Raw genomic sequence first — 20,371 nt, forward strand, 5'->3', positions numbered from 1 at the left:
TGTTTGCCTGTTACTACCCACACAACATTCTCTCATTTTTGACTAAACAATGGCTGATGAGTGAATGTTTATTTGTGGTGCGGCACAGAAATAAAAGGAGGGTCATGGGTCTTGCTATGTGCTAACATTTGAGCATTTACAAGGTTTGGACACGGGTGTAAGGAATCTGCATACAAAGATGTTTTAGCCAGTCTCAAAGTTCTAAAAGGGATAATGTAATCTCTTCAAGACGTCGTAATGCGGGAATCTGAAATCTGTTGTCTTGATTTAGCTAGCTAGAAAGCTACAGTGTGGAAAGACTTTTTGTGTTTGATAATTCAGCTCAATATAAATAATTGTGTGACTTTTTTTTTTAACCTTGTAGCCAACTGTAGTTCCAGCATTGCTACTTGACCATTTAAGTTTTTTGTGGGAAATCATGTCAGAGAGTTGTGCTAGCTATTTGGTGGTGGTATATCAACAGTAGGTATATTCTACATATGAAACAGAAAAAGCTTACATGTTTGTGGTACCCCCCCCCCCCCCATTTTGCATTTTGTGACAATATAGTGGGTGTTTTTAAATGTGAACGTACCGTTTATCACCCAAAATGGTGAAGGTTATTTCAACCTGTATATAACCCTGTTGTGCCTGTCATTTTTGTGTTTTCAGTGTCAGATTCCCCTGTTTTCCCAAAAACTATTAATATTAATACCGTTGTGAAACATGTGGATCTTGTTTTCTTCTTTCTTAAGTAAGTGTTAATAAAATGATGGTTTAAAGTGTTTTATGTTTTGATTTTTAGACTGAGATTGGCAAACTCCAGCAGCTGCTTGCTACGAAGAATGCTGAAATTGAGTGTTTACAGAATCAGCTTCTGTCCCAAGGAACCGTCAAAGATGACATCACAGAGAGAGGTACCTCTAAGAAGATTAAATCCTAATGGTTGCTGAAGTGATGCCTTAGTGCAGAATAATTTAGCATTGCATTAATAAGACCCTTTACCCTAATAAGGTACAAAATAGGACTTGAACCTTTTATAAATTAAGTCTTAAGGACAGTTTTAAACCCTGATTAGTTTGACTGTTTTTTCCTAGTAATAAACATCAAAGAAACATCAAAATCAAATGGACAATTTATGAATGTACTAAATAAGTTTTGTATGTCTATGTGCTGTTGTCTCTGTGTACTGGAAGCTTATGTCACTAAAACAAATTCCTTGTATGCACAAGCATACTTGCAATAAATCTCTTTCTGATTCTGTTTCTGAAATGAGTAACAGGGTTGCAAATTTAGCCAAAACTAAGTATAAAGGGTTAGTTCACCCAAAAATGATAATTAGCCCATAAATTACTCACCCTCAAGTCATCCTAGGTGTATATGACTTTCTTCTTTCAGACGAATCCAGTCAGAGTTATATAAAAAATTGTCTTTGATCTTTCAAGCTGTTTAATACCATCTGTGTTGCATGCATCAGTTCAAAAGAAGATAAATAAAAAGCGTGAATCCATTAAAAAAAGTCTCACGCAGCTCCCTGGGGTGAACAAAAGCCTCTTGAAGTGAATCGATAAGCTTTTGTAAGAAAAATATCAGAATTAAAAATTTAATAAACACTTTAATGTATGTATAATTTATGTATTTAATATATCATGATCCTTCCATGCTTTCTCCCAGCTTGATTCAGCTGCCCCTTAGCGTCACACTGTCAATTTGGCTTATGTACACTGGAAAACTGTCAAGTCTGCCGCGATTATCCCCTCAATGGCTACCTGTGTGTGTGTGTGTGTGTGTGTGGAGGGGGTGTTAAGAGGCTGTTTCATGCTTGTCACACCCCGCAGCCATTCATTGCTTTCCCATGGGTCTGTGAGCTAAAACTCGTTAATATAGCACCAGGGCCAGTTCCAAGAAAGCAAAAGAAAGGATGACTCAACTGCTCACAGCTTCTATGTTTTGTATGTCGCTGAACTTCATATTAGCACATATTAGCAGTTAATCTCATTATTTGTGCATTATTAACAGCCCAATGGTGGGTGTTTTTTATTGACTGTAAAGTATTACACAGTGTGTACAAACTTTAATTATATGTGTAAACCTTATTATATGTGGAGTTAAATATAATACATAATTAGAAATCAATATTAAGAATAAATTATGCAGTATAAAGTTTACAAATCTAATAGGTGAAATATATCAAATATGTTTAAAAATATGAAAAAATATATTATACATTTAATTTTATTTGTAATCCTGATGTTGAAATTGTCATGTTAAATATATTGCACAGTAATTAGAAAATATTAATAATAAAATAAAAGTTATTAATTAATAAAAAAAAGTACAATGGCACCATTTTGTTATAAATTATAGTTGACTTTGATTTGTGTGGTGCTGTGAAGGCAGGTTTCCTTTCTAGAAATACTAGGTCATTCTAGTTTAAGGATGTCATGCTGGTTTTTCAAACATGGTAGCATGTTCACTTAATTTAGCTGAGGTGGTCAGCCACAGATACTTTCTTTTTTTTTTTTTGCCCTGGAGGCCTGGTTTACCTCAACATCTTCTCTTAGTGTGTTTTGTAAATGAAGTGTATCCCCACAACACAGTGTTGGATGAGTTACTAAAAGCAGCAACATTTTATTTAGCTTAACTGCAGTTCATTCATTCTTTCAAATCAAAGTCTAATTCTTCCTAGTCAATCAAGTTGTCCTAAAGGTTTTTCAAATACTGCATAATATTTCATTAAATCTACTCTGCATGTCGATGTTCATTTAAATCAGTGTGTATTCTAGTTGTATTTAGTGTAAATTTAAACATTCAGATTTGATGCTGTCAGCCTAATCTGTGTTAATTTGTTCAAAACTCCCATTTTTTTGTGTCAGAAATATACGTTTCGGATTAAATTCTGAATGATATAATTTAGATTATATATATATCTAAAAATAAAAATCATCTAATGAAGTTTCTTTTTGCATGTAGATTAGTGTATATAACTGAATATCAGCGAATCTTGTAGTTTAACTACATTGAAACTCTAATGCTACTTATAATTTAAACTAGCTTCCCCAACACTGCCATAGTGATGTAATGGTGCACATATTAATTGAGTTTTGCTCTTTATGTTCCAGATCAAGAGCTGCAGAGGTTAAAAACTGGAATGGAGATGCTAATAGCTGCCAATAATGAAAAGGTAAGTCAGCATCTGTGCACTTTGCATTTAACAGGTCCAAAATGTGCAGAAAGCAGCATGCATGTTGTACCAGGTTTAGAGGTTTGTATATAGACTAAACATCAACTATATTTTGTTTATGAAGGATCGACACATAGAGGAACTCAATCTTCTGTTGGTCCAGTACAGAAAATTAAAGGACAGCTTAGCCCTTTCTCAAGGTACATTTTGAGTAAAACTTAATTTTACTATTTTAATGTTTTAGTGTCCATTGCTAAATGAATTTGAGCCTTGAATGTGGTTCTGTGACTCTTCAGTGACCAACAATATGTTGCTGTCTGGCAGCAGTGAGGAGGATCTTAATGGCACTCGAAAAATAAAAACCCTGACGCATAAAGCATACTCTGACATTGTCAGACCGGAGCTACAGGTACTGTTCAAGGTTCCAGATGGGTCATTTCAGAGAAAAACTGCATGATCTTGCTTTTTTGAGTTCTTTAATAGCACAACCAGACCATTTATGGAGAAACAGGTCATTCAGAAGTCATCAGAATGTTGCAACCATAAACACATTAACAGAGTGGGTTGTTTTACACGCCAATAACAATGTATATATAGAAGTCTATATGCACTACTATTTATACTTTGGGGTTTGGATTTGTTTCATGTTTTTTTTAAGGTAGTCTCTTATGCTCACAATGGATGTGTTTATTAAAAATACGTAAATGATAAAAAAAAATATATATGTATATTTAATCTATTCCTGTGAGGCAAATCTGAATTAAAAGCAGCCATTGCTCCAGTCTTCAGTCACAGAAGTCATTTGTGCTGCTTAATATCTTTGTGGAAACTATAATGCATTTTTTCCATTAAAAAAAAAAAAAAAAAAAAAACAGAATTTATTTGAAATATTTTGTAACACTTTAAATATTTTAATGTTACTTTTTAACAGTTTAGTGCATAACTGCCGAATAAAAGTGAATTTGAATTTCTTTCAAAAACAAAAATCCTTAATTTGAAATTGTCAGTGTTTGTGTGAAAATGATTGTGTGCAAGAAATCTTGACTAACACTATAAGTGGACTTCAGGGGAAACCCCTAAAATGCTAAAAGGCATAGATTGTGTGTCTACATAGTTCTATTCAACTTTGGTTAGGTTTTAAGTTCTACTTATTTAACTCTCCACAGATGTCTTCCCGAGACCCGTCGCCACTCCTGGTGTCTACATGTTTCCAGAGGGAGCTGGACTCCAGGTGAGTGAGAGGTTGTATTAATAACAGAACATTGATTATAGCAGAGTCTCAGTGGGACGCTGTTCTTAAAGGCAATTTGGATCAGGAGGCCTCTTTGGGAAAAGGACCATTTAGTTGCAAACTCACTGTCCTAATTATTAACCAAAGCTAATGTGATTTTGTCAACTCTTGTCTTTCTTGCACTCCATCCCGTTCTATCCTTCTCTGGCCCAGCTTTCGCAGTATTCTGCCCTCTATGGAGACCTCGATGGTATCCATTGGCCACTTGGGCTTTTACAGCAGACAATGGCAAGTGGAGTGTGTGTTTGCGCTGGTTTAAAAGGGGCTCTGAAGTAGCAGTGGCCTTGTTCTTGTGATGTTTTTGCCACACACCACACACGCTGTTACTTATCGATGTAGCTATGGCTGGAGCATTTCCTTTGATATTTAGATATTTTCAATATTCCTCTGCATGTAAAATAAAATCACAACAATCAATTACTAGATACATTTAGCAGAAATAATCATTTTTGCAGTATATGTGCAAATAGAAAATAATTTTGCTAACTTTTTTGTACAATGTGAAAGAGAGAAAATTCAATTGAAAAATGTGTTAACGGTGCAAGAAATTTGTAAAAATGTATGTCATTTTTTTCATATTTTCTTTTTCAATTTAATAATGGAGTTTTGTCTTTTATTTTATTTATTTTAGCAAAAAATGTAATTTAAATTTGACAGGAACAATGTTATTCTCAGATTGCAAATTTAAAGTGAATTAAAAAAATTCTAATTTTGTTGCTTAATTTGCATTGGAAATCAAATAGCAACATTACATCCATCTATTGTTTTAACCATGAGAAAATGCTTCCAGTTTACATTTGTTAGTCTGTGACGTAACATGAACAAACAAGATGCACTTATTCTGCAATAATGTAAGCAAAGCTTATAAATATTTAATATAATCGTTCATGGTTTTATTTTCAGGTCAATACCACGGATGCTGTCCACCAGCTTAGAAGAACTCCAAAGTGGAAGTTTACAGATGGTACAAAAACCAGAATCATTTTGTATAAATAAATATGACTATTCTGCTTCTTGTGGCCAACTAACTCATATAATTAACAAAATGCCTTTTTTATGCTTAATGTCTCAACTAAACTCAGATCTCTTTAATGCTAGATTAACATGAACAATAGTGCTTTAATTCTGTATGTTTCAACTAACAGTGTGACTCTGAGTGTATGTTTGTGTGTTTTTTCTTAAGCATGTAGTGGGCCAACCAGTAGAGGCTGTTTTAGAGGTACTATTAGCTAACATAAACCAATAAACTAACGCTAACACAACACCAGAACCACAACAATAGCCTTTGCTGTATGCACATGCATTAGTTAACATAACGTATGCACGTCTATTTGTTTGCCTGGCTTATTCGAACAGAAATGCTTATTAAGAAAACGCTTACAACTGATATTACAGTGTTTGTTCTTGTTGTTCAAAATTACATTTATTTGTTCATTTACAGTATTCATGTTATATGTTTAATTAAATTCTAAAGCTGTTTGTAATAATGCAGTTTTATGGTTAATTTATTAGTTTAATTAATAGCAATATGAAAAATTCAACATATTTAATCACTAAGATGAATTCATTTCTTCCATAGAACCGATATAAATCTGAAAATAACAAATATCAGACGCTTCCGGGCAAGTTTAGTCGTCCAGAGCAGAATGGAGTGAGACTGCAGCCGTCTTCCCCACTGCAACTGTCTCCTGATGAAAGTGAAGGCAGCGAATTCAACCTGAGTAAGCAATTGTCTCGCAGCACCCACAATTCTTTGTGTTGAAATTATTTGTTAACCTGGGCTGTGTCTGAAAACAAAATTTAAGTGAGCTTTTGAGAGAACCATGCATTTGGTGTGTACGATGTTGATTTCTTGCCATAAATTTAAAGTAACAGTTCACCCAGAAACTCATTCTCACGGCACCCATTCACTGCAGAGGCAAAGTGATGTAATCCTAATTTTCTCCAAATTTGATAAAGAAAAAAATAATAATAATAAATAACGATGAAGAAACAAACTTGGATCTTGTATGGACTAATAGTACATAGGATTGAATAGTACATTTTCAGCAAATTAACATTTTTGGGTGAACCATTTCATTAAGTTAAATATTTAATATATAATCTTAAATATTAAAATAAAAATACAAATAGAAAAATGACATTTGTGAATGTATTTCTTGTAGGCATAATAGACAGGATGTTTCTGTATACTGACTGCATTTTTAGCTTTCAGACACAGGCTACGTTTTTATCATACAACCTTTGACTTTATTAACACTTTATAACCTCAGCTGATGTGATTGTGCTTGTTTGCTCTTCCATTTTCTGAATACTTTTGTCCTCCTAAGCTTTTTGACTATAGCAGCTTTTTAAGCATCTTATTCAGCTTTTTTTAACGCTGCAGTGTCTTTGCATGATCTTCTGTTTATCTTTTCGTTACTCTTTCTCTCTGACTAATCCATCTCTTGGGCTGTGCAACTGTCTCCGCATGCGTTTCTCCTCTCTCACTCGGTGCGAAGATCACTGCCGAAGCGCCAGTGCTCCAGCTTTAGGTATTGTCCTCTCAATCTCACATTTGCATGCGACCACAGAGCACACTCTTGCTGTGTCATATTGGATTAAACCTAAGCTCTCCTATCCTGACTTTTTAAAGCTGAAAGCAGGGGAGTTTATTTTTCTCTTTCTCTGTCAATCTCTCTCATCTCAGAGATTAGACTTTGAGTTTGTACTTGATGTGATGCAAATATAATGTACTTTATATGGTTATAAGGAATAAGGAAAAATCCATTTGGGTTTCATATAGACTTCAGAAGTCTGGTGCTGAAAACTAGAAAAGTACTCTGCATTTAACCCATCCAAGTGCACACACACAGTAGTGATCACACACCCGGAGCAGTGGGCAGCCATATTGCTGCGGCACCTGGGGAGCATTTGGGGGTTCAATGCCTTGCTCAAGGGTCTCCCCTCAGTCATGGTATCCCCCCACTGACAATTCCTGCCGGATCTGAGACTCAAACCCGACACCTTCGGATTTCAAGTCCAATTTTCTAACCATTAGACCACTACTAAAGAAGGAATAATGCATGTTCAGTCCAATAGTGAACCACTAAATATGCAGAAACACAAAACTGAATAAGTGGATTGCTTCCTGTTCACAGGAAAGGCAGAGAAGACGGATGATTCGACCTTGTCTGACCTTTCACCCATGTCGTCTGGACTAGAATCAGGTCAGCAGTCTCCCGTTTCACCAGAGCACAAGAAGAACCAGAAAGGCATTCGTAAAAAACTGTGGGGAAAGTAAGTATTTGAGGGTTTTTTAATTGGTTAAAGACAGCTTTCCAAAAAAAGCGTTATGTTTTTTTTAGTGATATTGTGTGAAATATGGAAATCACAAGTTTTAATTTTACTCTTCGGGATTGGATTGTATCATGAAAAGTGGCTTGTGATATTATTGGCTATATTTTTTTTTTTTGTGCCCTTATGGCCACACCTTTTTTTGCTCTGGTTCTTAGGATCAGGAGAACACAGTCAGGTGGTCTTCCTGCAGACGAATCTGATTCTGACTTCAAGCGAGGGGGTTTCAGGGCCACGGCCGGCCCTCGACTCACCTGCCTGAGCACCAATGCCTCAGCACGGTATCTCAGCACCATGCAATATACATAAACGAGCACCGTTATTCATGTTTCTAATATTCTACATGTGTTCTGCAGTGACAGGAACATCCCCTTCTCAAAATGGTCTTGTGATCAGGTGTGTGCATGGATGGAGGAGTTTGGTCTGGTTCAGTACGTGAATATGGCCAGACAGTGGGTCACCAGCGGTCAGACTTTACTCTCCTCGCAGGACATTGAGAAGGTGGGCGAAACTTCATACAAGATTTTAGCACAAGACTATGGGCTAAAAAAAAAATTAACAAATTCAGACCTGTGGCTTACATCAACAATCTGATTTTGTCATTCAACTCTATGAAATGATTTGGCTATATCTCTTGCTTCAGGTGGCAGTGGTGCCACTCAAATCCTGGTTTGGTTCTACCTGCCAGAGTGACTTTAACCTCTGTTCCGTGTCTGTAATGCTGCATGACTTACTAATTTGTTCTGCCATCAAATCCACTCAAATGAATGTTCAGCTTTGGTTTTTAGTGAATGTGAACAGTTCTCACATTTAATTGAACATTTCAAAATATTTGTTTTCATTTCTTGATATTGATAACTCCGTTACCACAGAAACAATATGCTGTCGCAACCAGTTTGATTTCTGTTTTTTTCACATGTAGGAGCTGGGCATTAAACATCCACTTCACAGGAAGAAGCTCCAGCTGGCTCTGCGCTCCTTCAGCACCAGAATCACAGAGAAATCCTCTGAACTGGACCACATCTGGGTCACGCGTATGTACCCATGAAACCACTCTTATGAGACAAACGCCAACAATTTTCATCATTCTGCATTACTGATAAACATTTTTTTCACAGTTTTGTTTGTGCACACATGGAGGACCAGTGCTGTAAAAATACAATTAATCAGTCCAAAATATTAATTAAAACAATGTAAACAAATAAATATTTTCAAATGAATTTTTGGGACATTTCAATTGCGTTTATGAAGGGCTTTTTATTAACTACATTTTAAAACAAATTAAACGTTTAAATTTGTATATTTATTTGTCAATTAAAAAAAAGTTATATTTGCTTTGTTTTTGTTTTTTTTATAAGGAATTACTTCACTTTAAGGGACACTCCAAGTTCTCCTTACATATATATATATATTTTAAATAATGTAAGTAAAAGGAAAACAAAATGTAGTTACACTCTATATAAAGAAACTGTTATTTCTACACAGGGTGGCTGGATGATATTGGTTTACCACAGTACAAAGACCAGTTTAGCGAAGGACGTGTGGACGGTAGAATGCTGCAGTACTTGACAGTGGTAAATATCTTTAACTTCCTATAGTGCCCTGGAATTAACTAATATATCATATGTGATCAGTATTTATAATTTGGTTTTATGTTCAGAACGATCTGCTGTTTCTGAAAGTCACCAGTCAGCTGCATCATCTTAGCATCAAGTGTGCTATCCACGTCTTACATGTTAACAAGTTCAACCCCAGCTGCCTCAAAAGAAGACCTGGAGATGAGGTGTGGATGAAATGAACAGAAACAAAGAGAGGGCAATCCAGCTCTATACTTCCAGGACTGATATTGCTCATTATTGATATGCGTATTCATGTTGTCTGACAGAATAAGACATCGCCTTCTGAGGTTGTTCAGTGGTCCAATCACCGTGTGATGGAGTGGCTCAGATCAGCTGACCTGGCAGAATACGCTCCCAACCTGAGAGGCAGCGGAGTGCATGGAGGACTCATAGTGAGTAACTCGCATCTAACACGTTCTCCTGCAACTCCTAAATTAATTCCCATGGGCTCTTTTCACAACCAGGAAACAGCCATCCAGACCACCCTAGCAAATGCATAGCAGCCCACCAAAAACTACTCCGAACACCATAGTAACTGCAGATCTTTCTTTTACACAGATCTTGGAACCTCGTTTTAACTCGGACACACTTGCGATGCTCCTGAACATCCCCCCTCAGAAGACTCTGCTGAGGAGGCATCTGGCCACTAATTTCAACATGCTGGTGGGCTCTCAGGCTCAGCAGGAGAAACAAGAGTATCTGGAATCATCAGGATACACGCCGCTAACAACCACTGCTAAAGTCCGGGTGAGAAATCGCAGATTTGACATTTGCTGACCAAATATTTAGAAATGCCTTCATCCCTGCAACTGAATGAAGTTGGAAGCCCTGACAAACGGACAAATGCTTCAGCCGCCCGGTTCCGGATTAATCTCAGCTGATGCAGCAAATGTGCATCTAGACCAAATGTGCTGAGCACACTAACTAAGCACAATGAAGCTTTAGATGAAACATTTCTGTCATCATTTAGGCAGTTGAGCCATTAATTTTAATAGAAAGTGTGTGTTTAAAATGCACTACTTCTGCAGATACAAAATTATTATTTCTAACAAACAGCATTAAAAATTCTCTTTTCATTTTTCTATTATTTTATCAAAAAAATTGAAACTGAATCTGGAGGTTCTAGATTTGGTCTTTTGTCACAATCCGATTTAGGATAATTTGATAATTCGCAGGCAGTTTCTGATAATCCAGCCCAATTCAGTTCATTAATTTTAATTAGTACCAGTATCAAACACAATTAATTATTTATTCTAATTATTTTAATATTTATTTTAATTCTTTTCAATAATAATGAAAAGTTAATTTAATTTTGTGGAAATATTCTGATTTATTATTATTATTATTAATGCTTGTAGTACTAGAAGTGATGATGATAAAATGGTGTCAGATGTAAAAAATAAAAATTCTGTTTTGTCTTAATAAAAAACTAAAATACAAAAAAAACACTAAAAACTAAATCGAACTAAAAGTGAATTTGGCCATTATAATATACAGTATGAAAAATATAATTTAATAATGCTGTTAAATCTTTAGGAAATTGAAAATCCTAAATGACTAAGTGTTTTCAATATTAACTTTAAGTAAGCATTAGATGATGCATTAATCATGCTTTTGTGTTTTATTCTTCACTTGTGGTTCCACAGCCACGTAAAATAGGTTTCTCCAGTTTTGGCCACCGTAAGAAGCGTGCTGAGGACTCCACTGACTACATCTGCCCTCTGGACGCTTCACCACCCCAGGCCCTGCTCAATGGGGCCAACCGACCCTACAGCGGCATCAGGGGTCTGAGCCCCACCTTTGACAGGGACCCACCGAGACGGGAGCAGGTGGGAGATCTACAGATCTGATGCTCTGCTAGCCATCACCGCTGAGCTTGCAGCCAATAACCCTCCACCCATATCCCACAAAACCCATGACAACCTCACAACCACACAGGTGCCATTTTATAACATCGCAACATCCCTCATTGACGGACACAAGACAGCAGTATGGACACCGCAGGAAGACCTGAACCCAAGGGTTAAGTTATGTAAATGACATCATCTCACAAAGGCAGCAGGGTTTAACAGAACAGTTTTCTCAGAATAGTGCCATTTTTCCTGTGATGGACAGCTATTTGATAATTTTTTTGTGAATCGTAAAAAAAAAAAAAAAACAAGTGTATTCTGAGATTTATTAAAGTATTCCATTTTTGTAACCTGACATCTACTTTGTGCTGTTTTAAAAGACAGTTTGTACAATTTTGTGCAATATTTGCATATTTTAGGGATTAATTTAATGGTATATTTGTGATTTAAAAACAAAAAAAAACATAGACTTCTATTAAATGTTCAGCAGCACATTTTTAAATAATCATGAGGCTATTTTTATACAATAAAATGCACAAGTATTTTTATAGTTGAAGATGGTGTAACGATATAGAACCTAAAATATTGTCATAATCAATAAACTTCCTCAATCCCAGTAATATGTTTTGTTGTTGTTGTTTTTGTACACACAGAGAAGCTAACCCCCCCCCCCCCCCCACTCCATTGTCATTGTCCTTTGTGGGGGGGGGGGGGTGGAACTATGTTTTTTGGCTGTAAATGGTTTAAGAAATAAATTCTTGCAACAAATGTTTAATAACAAACTCTGAAAAATGTTTGCAACTGTTGCAATGTTGCAAACATTAAGCATTAACCTGCATTCATCCATGCATCTGGCCATCAACAAACACCCATTTTCACAATGTGGAGAAGTGCATGCTGGGAAAGGACTTTCATGCACTTGTGCAGGTAGATTCCTCTCCATTTACAATATCTGCACTTCATTATCACCCATTTCTTCTGCTAAAAAATTCCTTCTATTAATAAAATTATTTTTCCTAACTATGACCAAAAGATAAATGTGAACGTACATTATTTACATCAATATATTTGATGGATATCTTGGTTTTTCAGATGTTGCACACTAAAGAATCAGGGATGCAGGTCGAGGCCTTTTCAAGGGGAATTAACAACCTCACAGTAAGTAGATAACTTACTGTTTTTTTTTTTTTGTTGTTGTTGTTTTTACTCTACAGTGCCTATTAATAAATTATTATTCTAATATTTTGGTAACTTAAATATACAGTATATATAAAATTATACAATAAATTTAAAAATAAAAACGATATAATTAAGCAATGTGAATATTGCTGTAGTTTCAAATGAAAAATAACCTATATATATATATATATATATATATATATATATATATATATATACGTATATACATTTATATAATAATAGTTTACATATATTTCTCTAACTGACACTACTTATAGTATTTATTAAATTTATGCATTTAGCAGACCCTTTTATCCAAAGCAACTTACATTGCATTCAAGCTATCAATTTTCTCCTAAAGTGGATTTGAACCCCCAACCTTGCGCTTGCTAACGCAATGCTCTCTCTCTCTCTCTCACGCACTGCGCAAAACTCTGCATTTAAACATTCAATAGCAAATACTTAAAACTAATAACAAAACATACTTAAAGTAGCTGATTCAGAAACACCAGATTGTCATAGCAAAGTCAGAATGACCTCCTCTCCTAGGTTAACAAAACAGTCGTCCATAAAATATGTTGCTGTTTTGTTCTAAGTAATCTAAAAATTCCTAAATGCATCTACTTTCGTAAGGCCAAATAAAGTGCTTTTGCTTTCTCCTAGATACACACAGCATCTCCCTGACATATCTGCTTCAACACTAACTGTGGTTACTGAAACCACGCGGACTTTCTTTGCGTAAACATTTGGGCGGCATTACGCAAATATTTCCACATAGTGACGTAGACATGAATGAACCGTTTCAGGGGAGCGTGGCAAAGTCTTAACTTTAATAAAGAATATCTCTTTGTATTTGAGACTTTAGTCTTTGCAACTTTACATATCTTCTTCATGCACCAAGAGCTTGTAACATCATATGACCCCTTTAAGGCAAAATTATATTTATATGCACCAATATAACAATAGCTTAAAAAAAAAAGTTTTGCTTTTGAAAACACCAGAATTGTTAAAAAGGTCCATGTTACACTTAATGGCCAAATAAAAATCACATCTTAAAACTGCAATATTGCCATTGCTTAAAATTCTTATTTTATTGTTTTTGTAGTGTCACACATCTGTTACTGAAAAGTTCAGGTTGAACTGCTTAACTAGGTTTAACTTCTGCAGAGCTTCACACTTATCCTGACACCCTCACTTCCTTTCACTTATAGTACTTACTCAGCCAAGACGAGTTGCTGAGAGGAATGAGACGCAGCCAGACCGCCATAGTGTGATCGGCCTGGGTCACATTAACTCCACCGTCCTGCTGAGAGTGTACCTCAACCTAACCCACCTCACCCTCAAAGCTTCAGGACCTGAACTGTGTAACACAATCCTACATAATTCAGCTCAAGAACACAGCTCTACTATTTTTGTTATTGTGTTACTAATTATTTTGGAGGCGTTATGAGGTTATGATGTACTGTATGACAATCAGATCGGAGTTAAAGAGCAAACAAAAAAATGATTGTGTAATACGCAGACAGCACTTTTCGCAAAGCCTTTCTGTCAATAGATAAAATCATCTACCTCAACCATTGTGTTTTTCTTAAAGTATTCGTATAGCCAGTTGAACTGCATGCTAACTGCATTGCTTGATATACCTCTGTTAAATCCATCCCAAGAGTTAAAAGGGGTTTGTTGTAGTAGGGGGCTTTAATTTGTGTATGAAGACTTGTCCAGTGTCCAATGTGTCCCATAATCCAACCGACAAACACTGTGACAAACTTTAAGAGGTCCTTATTCATATATGTTGAGCTTTAAATGAGCATACTTATCTTAACAGGACTCCAAAGAGGAGAAGAAAACTCAGACCACAGGTTCACTCTCAACCAATACCAAAGAAAGAATAATATTGGTGAGTTATTTTACCTTGCAACATTTTACATGTCAGTGACCATTGACAGCTATTTTATTTGTGGCAAACTGTCATGTTAAAGATGTCAGCTATTTTATTTTAAACAATATTAATAATTATTTTATTTGAAAGAAGTCTATTTTACAGTTAACTTTTTTTTTAATATGGTTACAATATTGTGAAAAATTAGTTTTTACTCCAGTCTTCAGTGTCACATGATCCTTCAGAATTAATTCTAACATATTGGTTTGCAGTTCAGTTATTGTCCACTAACACTGCTGCTCAATTATTAATAATGGCGATTATTATTATTAAGGTAAAAACAGTTAGCTATTTTGGGGGAAATCATGGTAATATTTTTTTGTCAGGATTATCTGATTAATAGAAACAATTTATTTAAATTTCTATCACTTTTTATTGATTTATGCATTCTTGTTGAATTGCTTTTTTTGTATTTATTGACAGTGTAAAACTATTCAGTTTAAAACATTCAAACATTACAAAGTCCCTTTAAATCAATTTGCATCCTTACTGAATAAAAATATACATTTCTGAAAAAAATGAATTAAGTAAAATTAATAATTAAATTGTTATAAAATATATATATATATATATTTTGAATCTGACTTTTGGTGAGTTATAGAAAAGTTTGAAGAAACAGTAAATTGAAAATGCAGTAGTGTAATTATCTATCAATATTTCCAGTTTATAAGGGAAACCACACTTTGAACTAGACCGGCTGGACTGAAGCAAACAGATCTCCAGTAAGCCAAAACCAGCATTTTCAGAACCTTATGGGCTAAACCCAACAAAACAACCTCGCCAGACCTCATCCAGAACAAAGGAGTGTCTGCTTTTCAGGGAACCGGAGAACAAGTTCCACCCAAGTCCTTCAACCCTAAGTGACATCTTTCTGATGAACTACTTCATCCTGCACAGCAGCAATCTTACCGACATGTTCAACTGCACGGCAATGACCCCAGAATAGAAGATCCGGCTGGGTGCCAATTGGGTCTGGGATCAGCCGAGCAAGAACCCCCATATCCAGATGGTGGCCCAGGTTCTCTTATAATGCTACTCTGTGCAGTGGTCACTGGTCTATTAAAACGCACCACATATTAAAGTTTCTTTGGAGTTTCCATATGTTTTATTCAAAACAAAACTTGAAATTGAGGGATTGTGAGGTCATTGGCAGGCGACACATTGACACTCTGGACACGGTCAAAAATTAGTTCAGATACACTAGTAAAATATGCTCATTTCTCTGGATTTAGACATTCTTCAAAACATTTGGGATATGCAAGTCAGCAAAATATATGTTTTTGTTTTGTTTTTTGTGGATATTTTAATTAAAAGAAAAAAAAAAAACTTACATATTGTGCCTTTAACCCCTTTAGGATTAAATAATTAGTTTATCAGGTAAAATAAAGATGGAATCAGCAGACTAATCTCGAATTCAATAATCCAGCCAACATGCACCAGCCTTTCATTAATCAACAACAAATTACTTTAGTTTTGCAGAAATAGCAGAGATTCCCCTTTCCTTACCTTTGACTGTTGACGTTAGTAACATGTTTTATGTTGGTAATAATTTTACCACCAACGCATAGGACTTAATATTTTAGTTTTCATGACTTAAAGTGTATTATATATAAATAATGAGACAATAATGATTGGTTAATAATAATCATGGTTTCACTGAATAAAATAGCCTACATAATGTTGGTAATACAAAATAAACAATTTTCGTTAGCCTATGTGCCTGCAAAGGGCATCAAAGGCCAGATAATTGCTGTTGTTACACTTATGGGACGATCAAAACCTTGGTTAATAATGACCAAACCTTTAACTCAAATATCCATTTAAATTTAGGCCACCTAATTGCGATAGGAATGTTACAGCCTCTTTTTTTTTTTTTCAACAAAAACGTTGACATCACAATCCTTACCAAAAGTAACCATGGTTTTATTACAGTAAAACTGCCTATATTTATTTTGAGTGATTTCTGAATGCTTGAGACTAAAAAAGTCGATCAGACAACTGTATTAAAAAAAATCATAACCATAGGTAACTGTCTCTAGAGCTATATTTGTAATTTATTAATAATACAATTTATTTATCTACTTTTATGTTTTATTAAAGTTCTATTATAACGCCCCAAAGTAGTTTTTAAATTAGGCACGGTCACTTTTAAAGAAAATGCATCCATCGTAATGATACACATCTGATTTCTCTCAACTGTTTACTTTTCACACTTACCTAACCGTTTTTTCGAACACACTTACCAAGATGAGTATTTTGAAATATTTTGTATGCATTTGTCAGTACAAAAGCAAGAGTTGTTTCTTTATTTTAGAGAAGCACATTGTTTTGTTATGATTATACACAAATAAAAGTAGACCCTTTGCAGTTTCATATATCATCTTATTTTTATCTGTACGATCAAAAATGTCATATTTTTAGTTCTTTTCACAGTCATCAAGAAAATAGGAGATGGACCACACCAGTGCTGGCTTCGACCCCAGTTGGTTATTACAGTTTAAAATTAGTCAGAGCTATGCATCTTTATATTTACAAGTAAATCTCCATATTATGCTTCAGCTACTTTTTTTCCCTTATTTTTTGTACACTTGTTTTTATGAACCAACATCTTGCAAAACATGTATATACTGTAGTGCAAAGACACGTTTTGCCTTATAAAAACTTTAGTATGACTGAGTTTTAAAGCATGACAAGTACAAAACAAAACCAATAGACAGAACAAACTTGGATAGGATCAAAAGATAAAAAAAAAACTATAAAAATATATATATATTTTTTTAGAGATTTCCTCCCCATATCTCACTCAGCTCTTTCATTAAGGGTTTCCAAGTCTTAAAGGTATATTTCACCCAAAAATTACCTCATCTTACCCTCATGTCATTCCAAACCTGTTGGAGTTGCTTTCTTATGTTAAACTTAAAAGATATTTTGAAGATTGCTGGTAATCAAACAGTTGGTGGTTGCCATTGAATTCAATATTAGGAAAAAATATATACCATGGAAGTCAATGGCAACCACTGTTTGATTGGCATCTTTGTTTTTGGCGGGGCTGTCGAATCCATTTCATAAAAGTCTGTTTTTAACGCCTGTGCTGACATTGCGACTGAATTATATGTAAATATTTGGGCGGGCAAAGCAGAGAAAGGGGAGGTAACAATTCTCCTTACAACGTCACAACGAGGAGATTCAAGATCAGCACGTTTGAGCTTCCATTTTCTCAAAAGGCAGAGAAAGATAGAAAAATCTCAATTTACACCGATTCAAATTTCTAGAAACTTGGGCACCATATACAGGCTAGGAGAACTCATATTAATGTAAAAAAAAAAAACCTCAAAGGGGAAATTTTCATGTCATAGGACCTTTAAGTGACGATTTTTTGCAGAATGCAACGCGGCACCCAAGCCCTATAAAGATGTAATTTTTTGTTCAGATTAAAAGGTTATGACATTGTGTGTCACAATTGTAAACTGAACTTTTAAAGCAGGTTCTAATATATGGTCTTTTTATAAAATATATTTTGTGTGTTATATATTTAAAGGATCCTGCAAGCACTTTAATTCCCAACACCCCTACACTACTTTACTCATTCAAGGTTATTGGACTATTTTTGTGCAGTGTTACCAGGACTGATTGCAAATGCAGATCCCACTGTGGTCTAGTTAAATCATTTTTATTTACTCGTTCCTAAGGTTTGCATATGGTGTAGTGTTCTTACAACGTTCTACCGAATTTTGCTATAAGTTTGATTGCATCACATATTTGCTGTTAATAGTGGTCATCGTCTGTCTGATTAAGTCTTTGATTTTCCCGGACACTTCTGCCACACGTACAAATAGAAAATCACTTAATTAAAAATAAACTTGAATTGAGTTCTTAAATGACAACTTTCCTAAAAATATCCTATTCCTAAAATAAGAAATATCCCAATACATAACCTTGCTGACAGTATAGCAACATATTGCCAGATTTGGCATTTGTTACACCCAGTGTTGGGGAGTAACTAGTTACATGTAACGGCGTTACGTAATTTAATTACAAAATTAATGTAACTAATTAGTTACAATTACTAAGAAAAAATTTGTAAATAAATTAGTTAATTATGGAATTTTTAACGATTACAAAGGGGATTACATTTGAATATTTACACACATCCACATACAGATTTAACTGATTTCTTTCCCAAATTGCACTGACTATTCTGAGACATACGCCCTAATAATTTTCGGGATGCGGAAATACAGTCTGGTTTGTAGAATCCAGTCATAAAAACGGAATGCCTAACGCGGACGGAATATGCCACATTTTGGATAAATCAAAGGTCAGTACACTTGAATCAAAACATGACATGGACTAGTGTCTTTGAATATCAAGCCCCCAAAATGCAATATATGACTCCTGCACGTTCTGTGTGTCAGTAGAAATCAGTCGTGGACTGGACACCGGGAGAACCGGTACAATTCCCGGTGGCCTGGCAGCTTCCTCAATCTGGCCCGCTATTTTAATATCATTATTGTATATTTTCCTGCCGAATGTACTAAAGCGATCATTAGCGAATCCGCCATTTGATAATTAAATCTCTAATAAATCTGTTAGTCATGTCTCGCGCGCTCTCCGCGCCTCCGCCAAACGGTTTGGATCAGACGACGAGTAATCAATGCGAGAGAGAGAGAGAGAAAAGAGTGGACTGTGGAAGCGCACAGCTGGAGCAGAGAAGCAGAACTACTGTTCAGGGATTCAGGTCAGTTTCATCTGTAAAGGTGCTTTTTTTGTCTTTGTTTTTCTGTTTATTTAATCAAGCAGCAGCACGTTGCTCATCAGTCATCACTCAAAATACTATATAAAGGACATCATTATTATCTGTTGTAATGTTACAGTAGTAATTTAGCAGAAAAATAATCAGATTTTTTGGGGAAGCTACGACAGACAACAACACAACCCTTACGAAAATTAACGTTTTATTATTTTACTATAAATCCAGTGAAAATGGTTACTATTGTTTAACTGTTGTAACCAAAAATGTAAAATTTTACAAATTTAAAAATACAAATCCATTTGCAAAAAAAAAACAAGGTAACTGTACTTTTATATAGGCTAATAAAAGCATGGTAAATTTGTAAGGGAAAAACATGACTCGTGTATATGGAAGCATATGGGTAGCATTATTCAATTTGGGATGTAATATGCAAAATGACAATGCAATATGTAAAATGGCAATGCATTTCTGTATATACATTTCCATTTTCCAATACATTTGTGCAACGTTTGGTGCAAAATGAAAATGAAAATTAAATTACATAATTTTCACTTGCCATTTACTACACCAGTTTTAATATGTAAAATGAATATTAATTTTAACGCTTTATAAGTTGCAAAATTAAAATGAAAATGTATTACAGAAATGATTAGATATGTCTAACATGTTAAAGCAAAAACTGTGGCAAAATGATCATTTAAATGCTATTTTTCTTAATTGCATTAACACTCACAGTCAAGACACTTACGATTGCATTTTCATTCGGTGTCCCGCAATGAATGTAGCAAAATTCAATGTGCACATTGAAAATGCATTCCGAGCCGATCACGTGTCCCCGCCCTCGCGCCACGTCAATCATTGTGTGAACAAGGCGGGGCTTGCAGAAGGTCAGAGACTCAAATCTCAAGAAGAGGATTCAATCAAGTGAGACAACATGGACAAGACAGTTGGTCCGTGTATGTTTTGATCATTTCGGTTTATGGCTTCAATATTTCATTCGCACTTGTGGGCGGAGCTGAAACGCTGCTTTCATCTGATTGGTCGAATCGGGTCGGTTTTCATCTGACAGCCTTCAGCTCGGTCTTGTCATTCTTTCAGGCAGAATAAGAGTCAGTGCGAGTGAAGCACTGAAATGTCTGAAACTACGCTCACTGTTAATTAGCATAATATTTGAATCAGATGTAGCTGGGCACATAATTCGTGCTGCTGAGACCTGCAAATTATTTCTAGGTTGAAGTATT

At 35.2% G+C, this 20,371-nt stretch overlaps 1 protein-coding gene across 4 annotated transcripts in view; it reads left to right on the forward strand.

Annotated features, from left to right (window-relative positions):
* The window catches only part of LOC127947299 (liprin-beta-2), a 38,814-nt gene extending 22,063 nt beyond the window's left edge, over positions 1–16,751 (forward strand). The window contains exons 8-27 of one of the 4 annotated variants that reach the window (XR_008151268.1): positions 785–896; positions 3,102–3,163; positions 3,288–3,363; positions 3,460–3,572; positions 4,330–4,394; positions 5,358–5,418; positions 5,638–5,673; positions 6,034–6,175; positions 7,595–7,733; positions 7,949–8,071; positions 8,147–8,291; positions 8,713–8,824; positions 9,276–9,364; positions 9,451–9,573; positions 9,676–9,801; positions 9,968–10,156; positions 11,056–11,238; positions 12,352–12,417; positions 13,650–14,335; positions 15,041–16,751. Coding sequence is in view for 3 of the 4 variants with exons in the window: in XM_052544306.1 (XP_052400266.1) it covers positions 785–896; positions 3,102–3,163; positions 3,288–3,363; positions 3,460–3,572; positions 4,330–4,394; positions 4,608–4,682; positions 5,358–5,418; positions 5,638–5,673; positions 6,034–6,175; positions 7,595–7,733; positions 7,949–8,071; positions 8,147–8,291; positions 8,713–8,824; positions 9,276–9,364; positions 9,451–9,573; positions 9,676–9,801; positions 9,968–10,156; positions 11,056–11,238; positions 12,352–12,417; positions 14,264–14,374 (2,148 nt within the window). In the remaining variant the exon portion in view is untranslated. Of the gene's footprint in view, positions 1–784; positions 897–3,101; positions 3,164–3,287; positions 3,364–3,459; positions 3,573–4,329; positions 4,395–4,607; positions 4,683–5,357; positions 5,419–5,637; positions 5,674–6,033; positions 6,176–7,594; positions 7,734–7,948; positions 8,072–8,146; positions 8,292–8,712; positions 8,825–9,275; positions 9,365–9,450; positions 9,574–9,675; positions 9,802–9,967; positions 10,157–11,055; positions 11,880–12,351; positions 12,418–13,649; positions 14,495–15,040 lie in introns of those variants that run through there. The other 3 variants (XM_052544306.1, XM_052544308.1, XM_052544309.1) reach the window with 3 other exon arrangements.
* The last annotated feature ends 3,620 nt before the right edge of the window (positions 16,752–20,371 follow it).

The sequence above is a fragment of the Carassius gibelio genome, chromosome A25 (assembly GCF_023724105.1).
Source record: "Carassius gibelio isolate Cgi1373 ecotype wild population from Czech Republic chromosome A25, carGib1.2-hapl.c, whole genome shotgun sequence".
Classification (NCBI taxonomy): Eukaryota; Metazoa; Chordata; class Actinopteri; order Cypriniformes; family Cyprinidae; genus Carassius; species Carassius gibelio.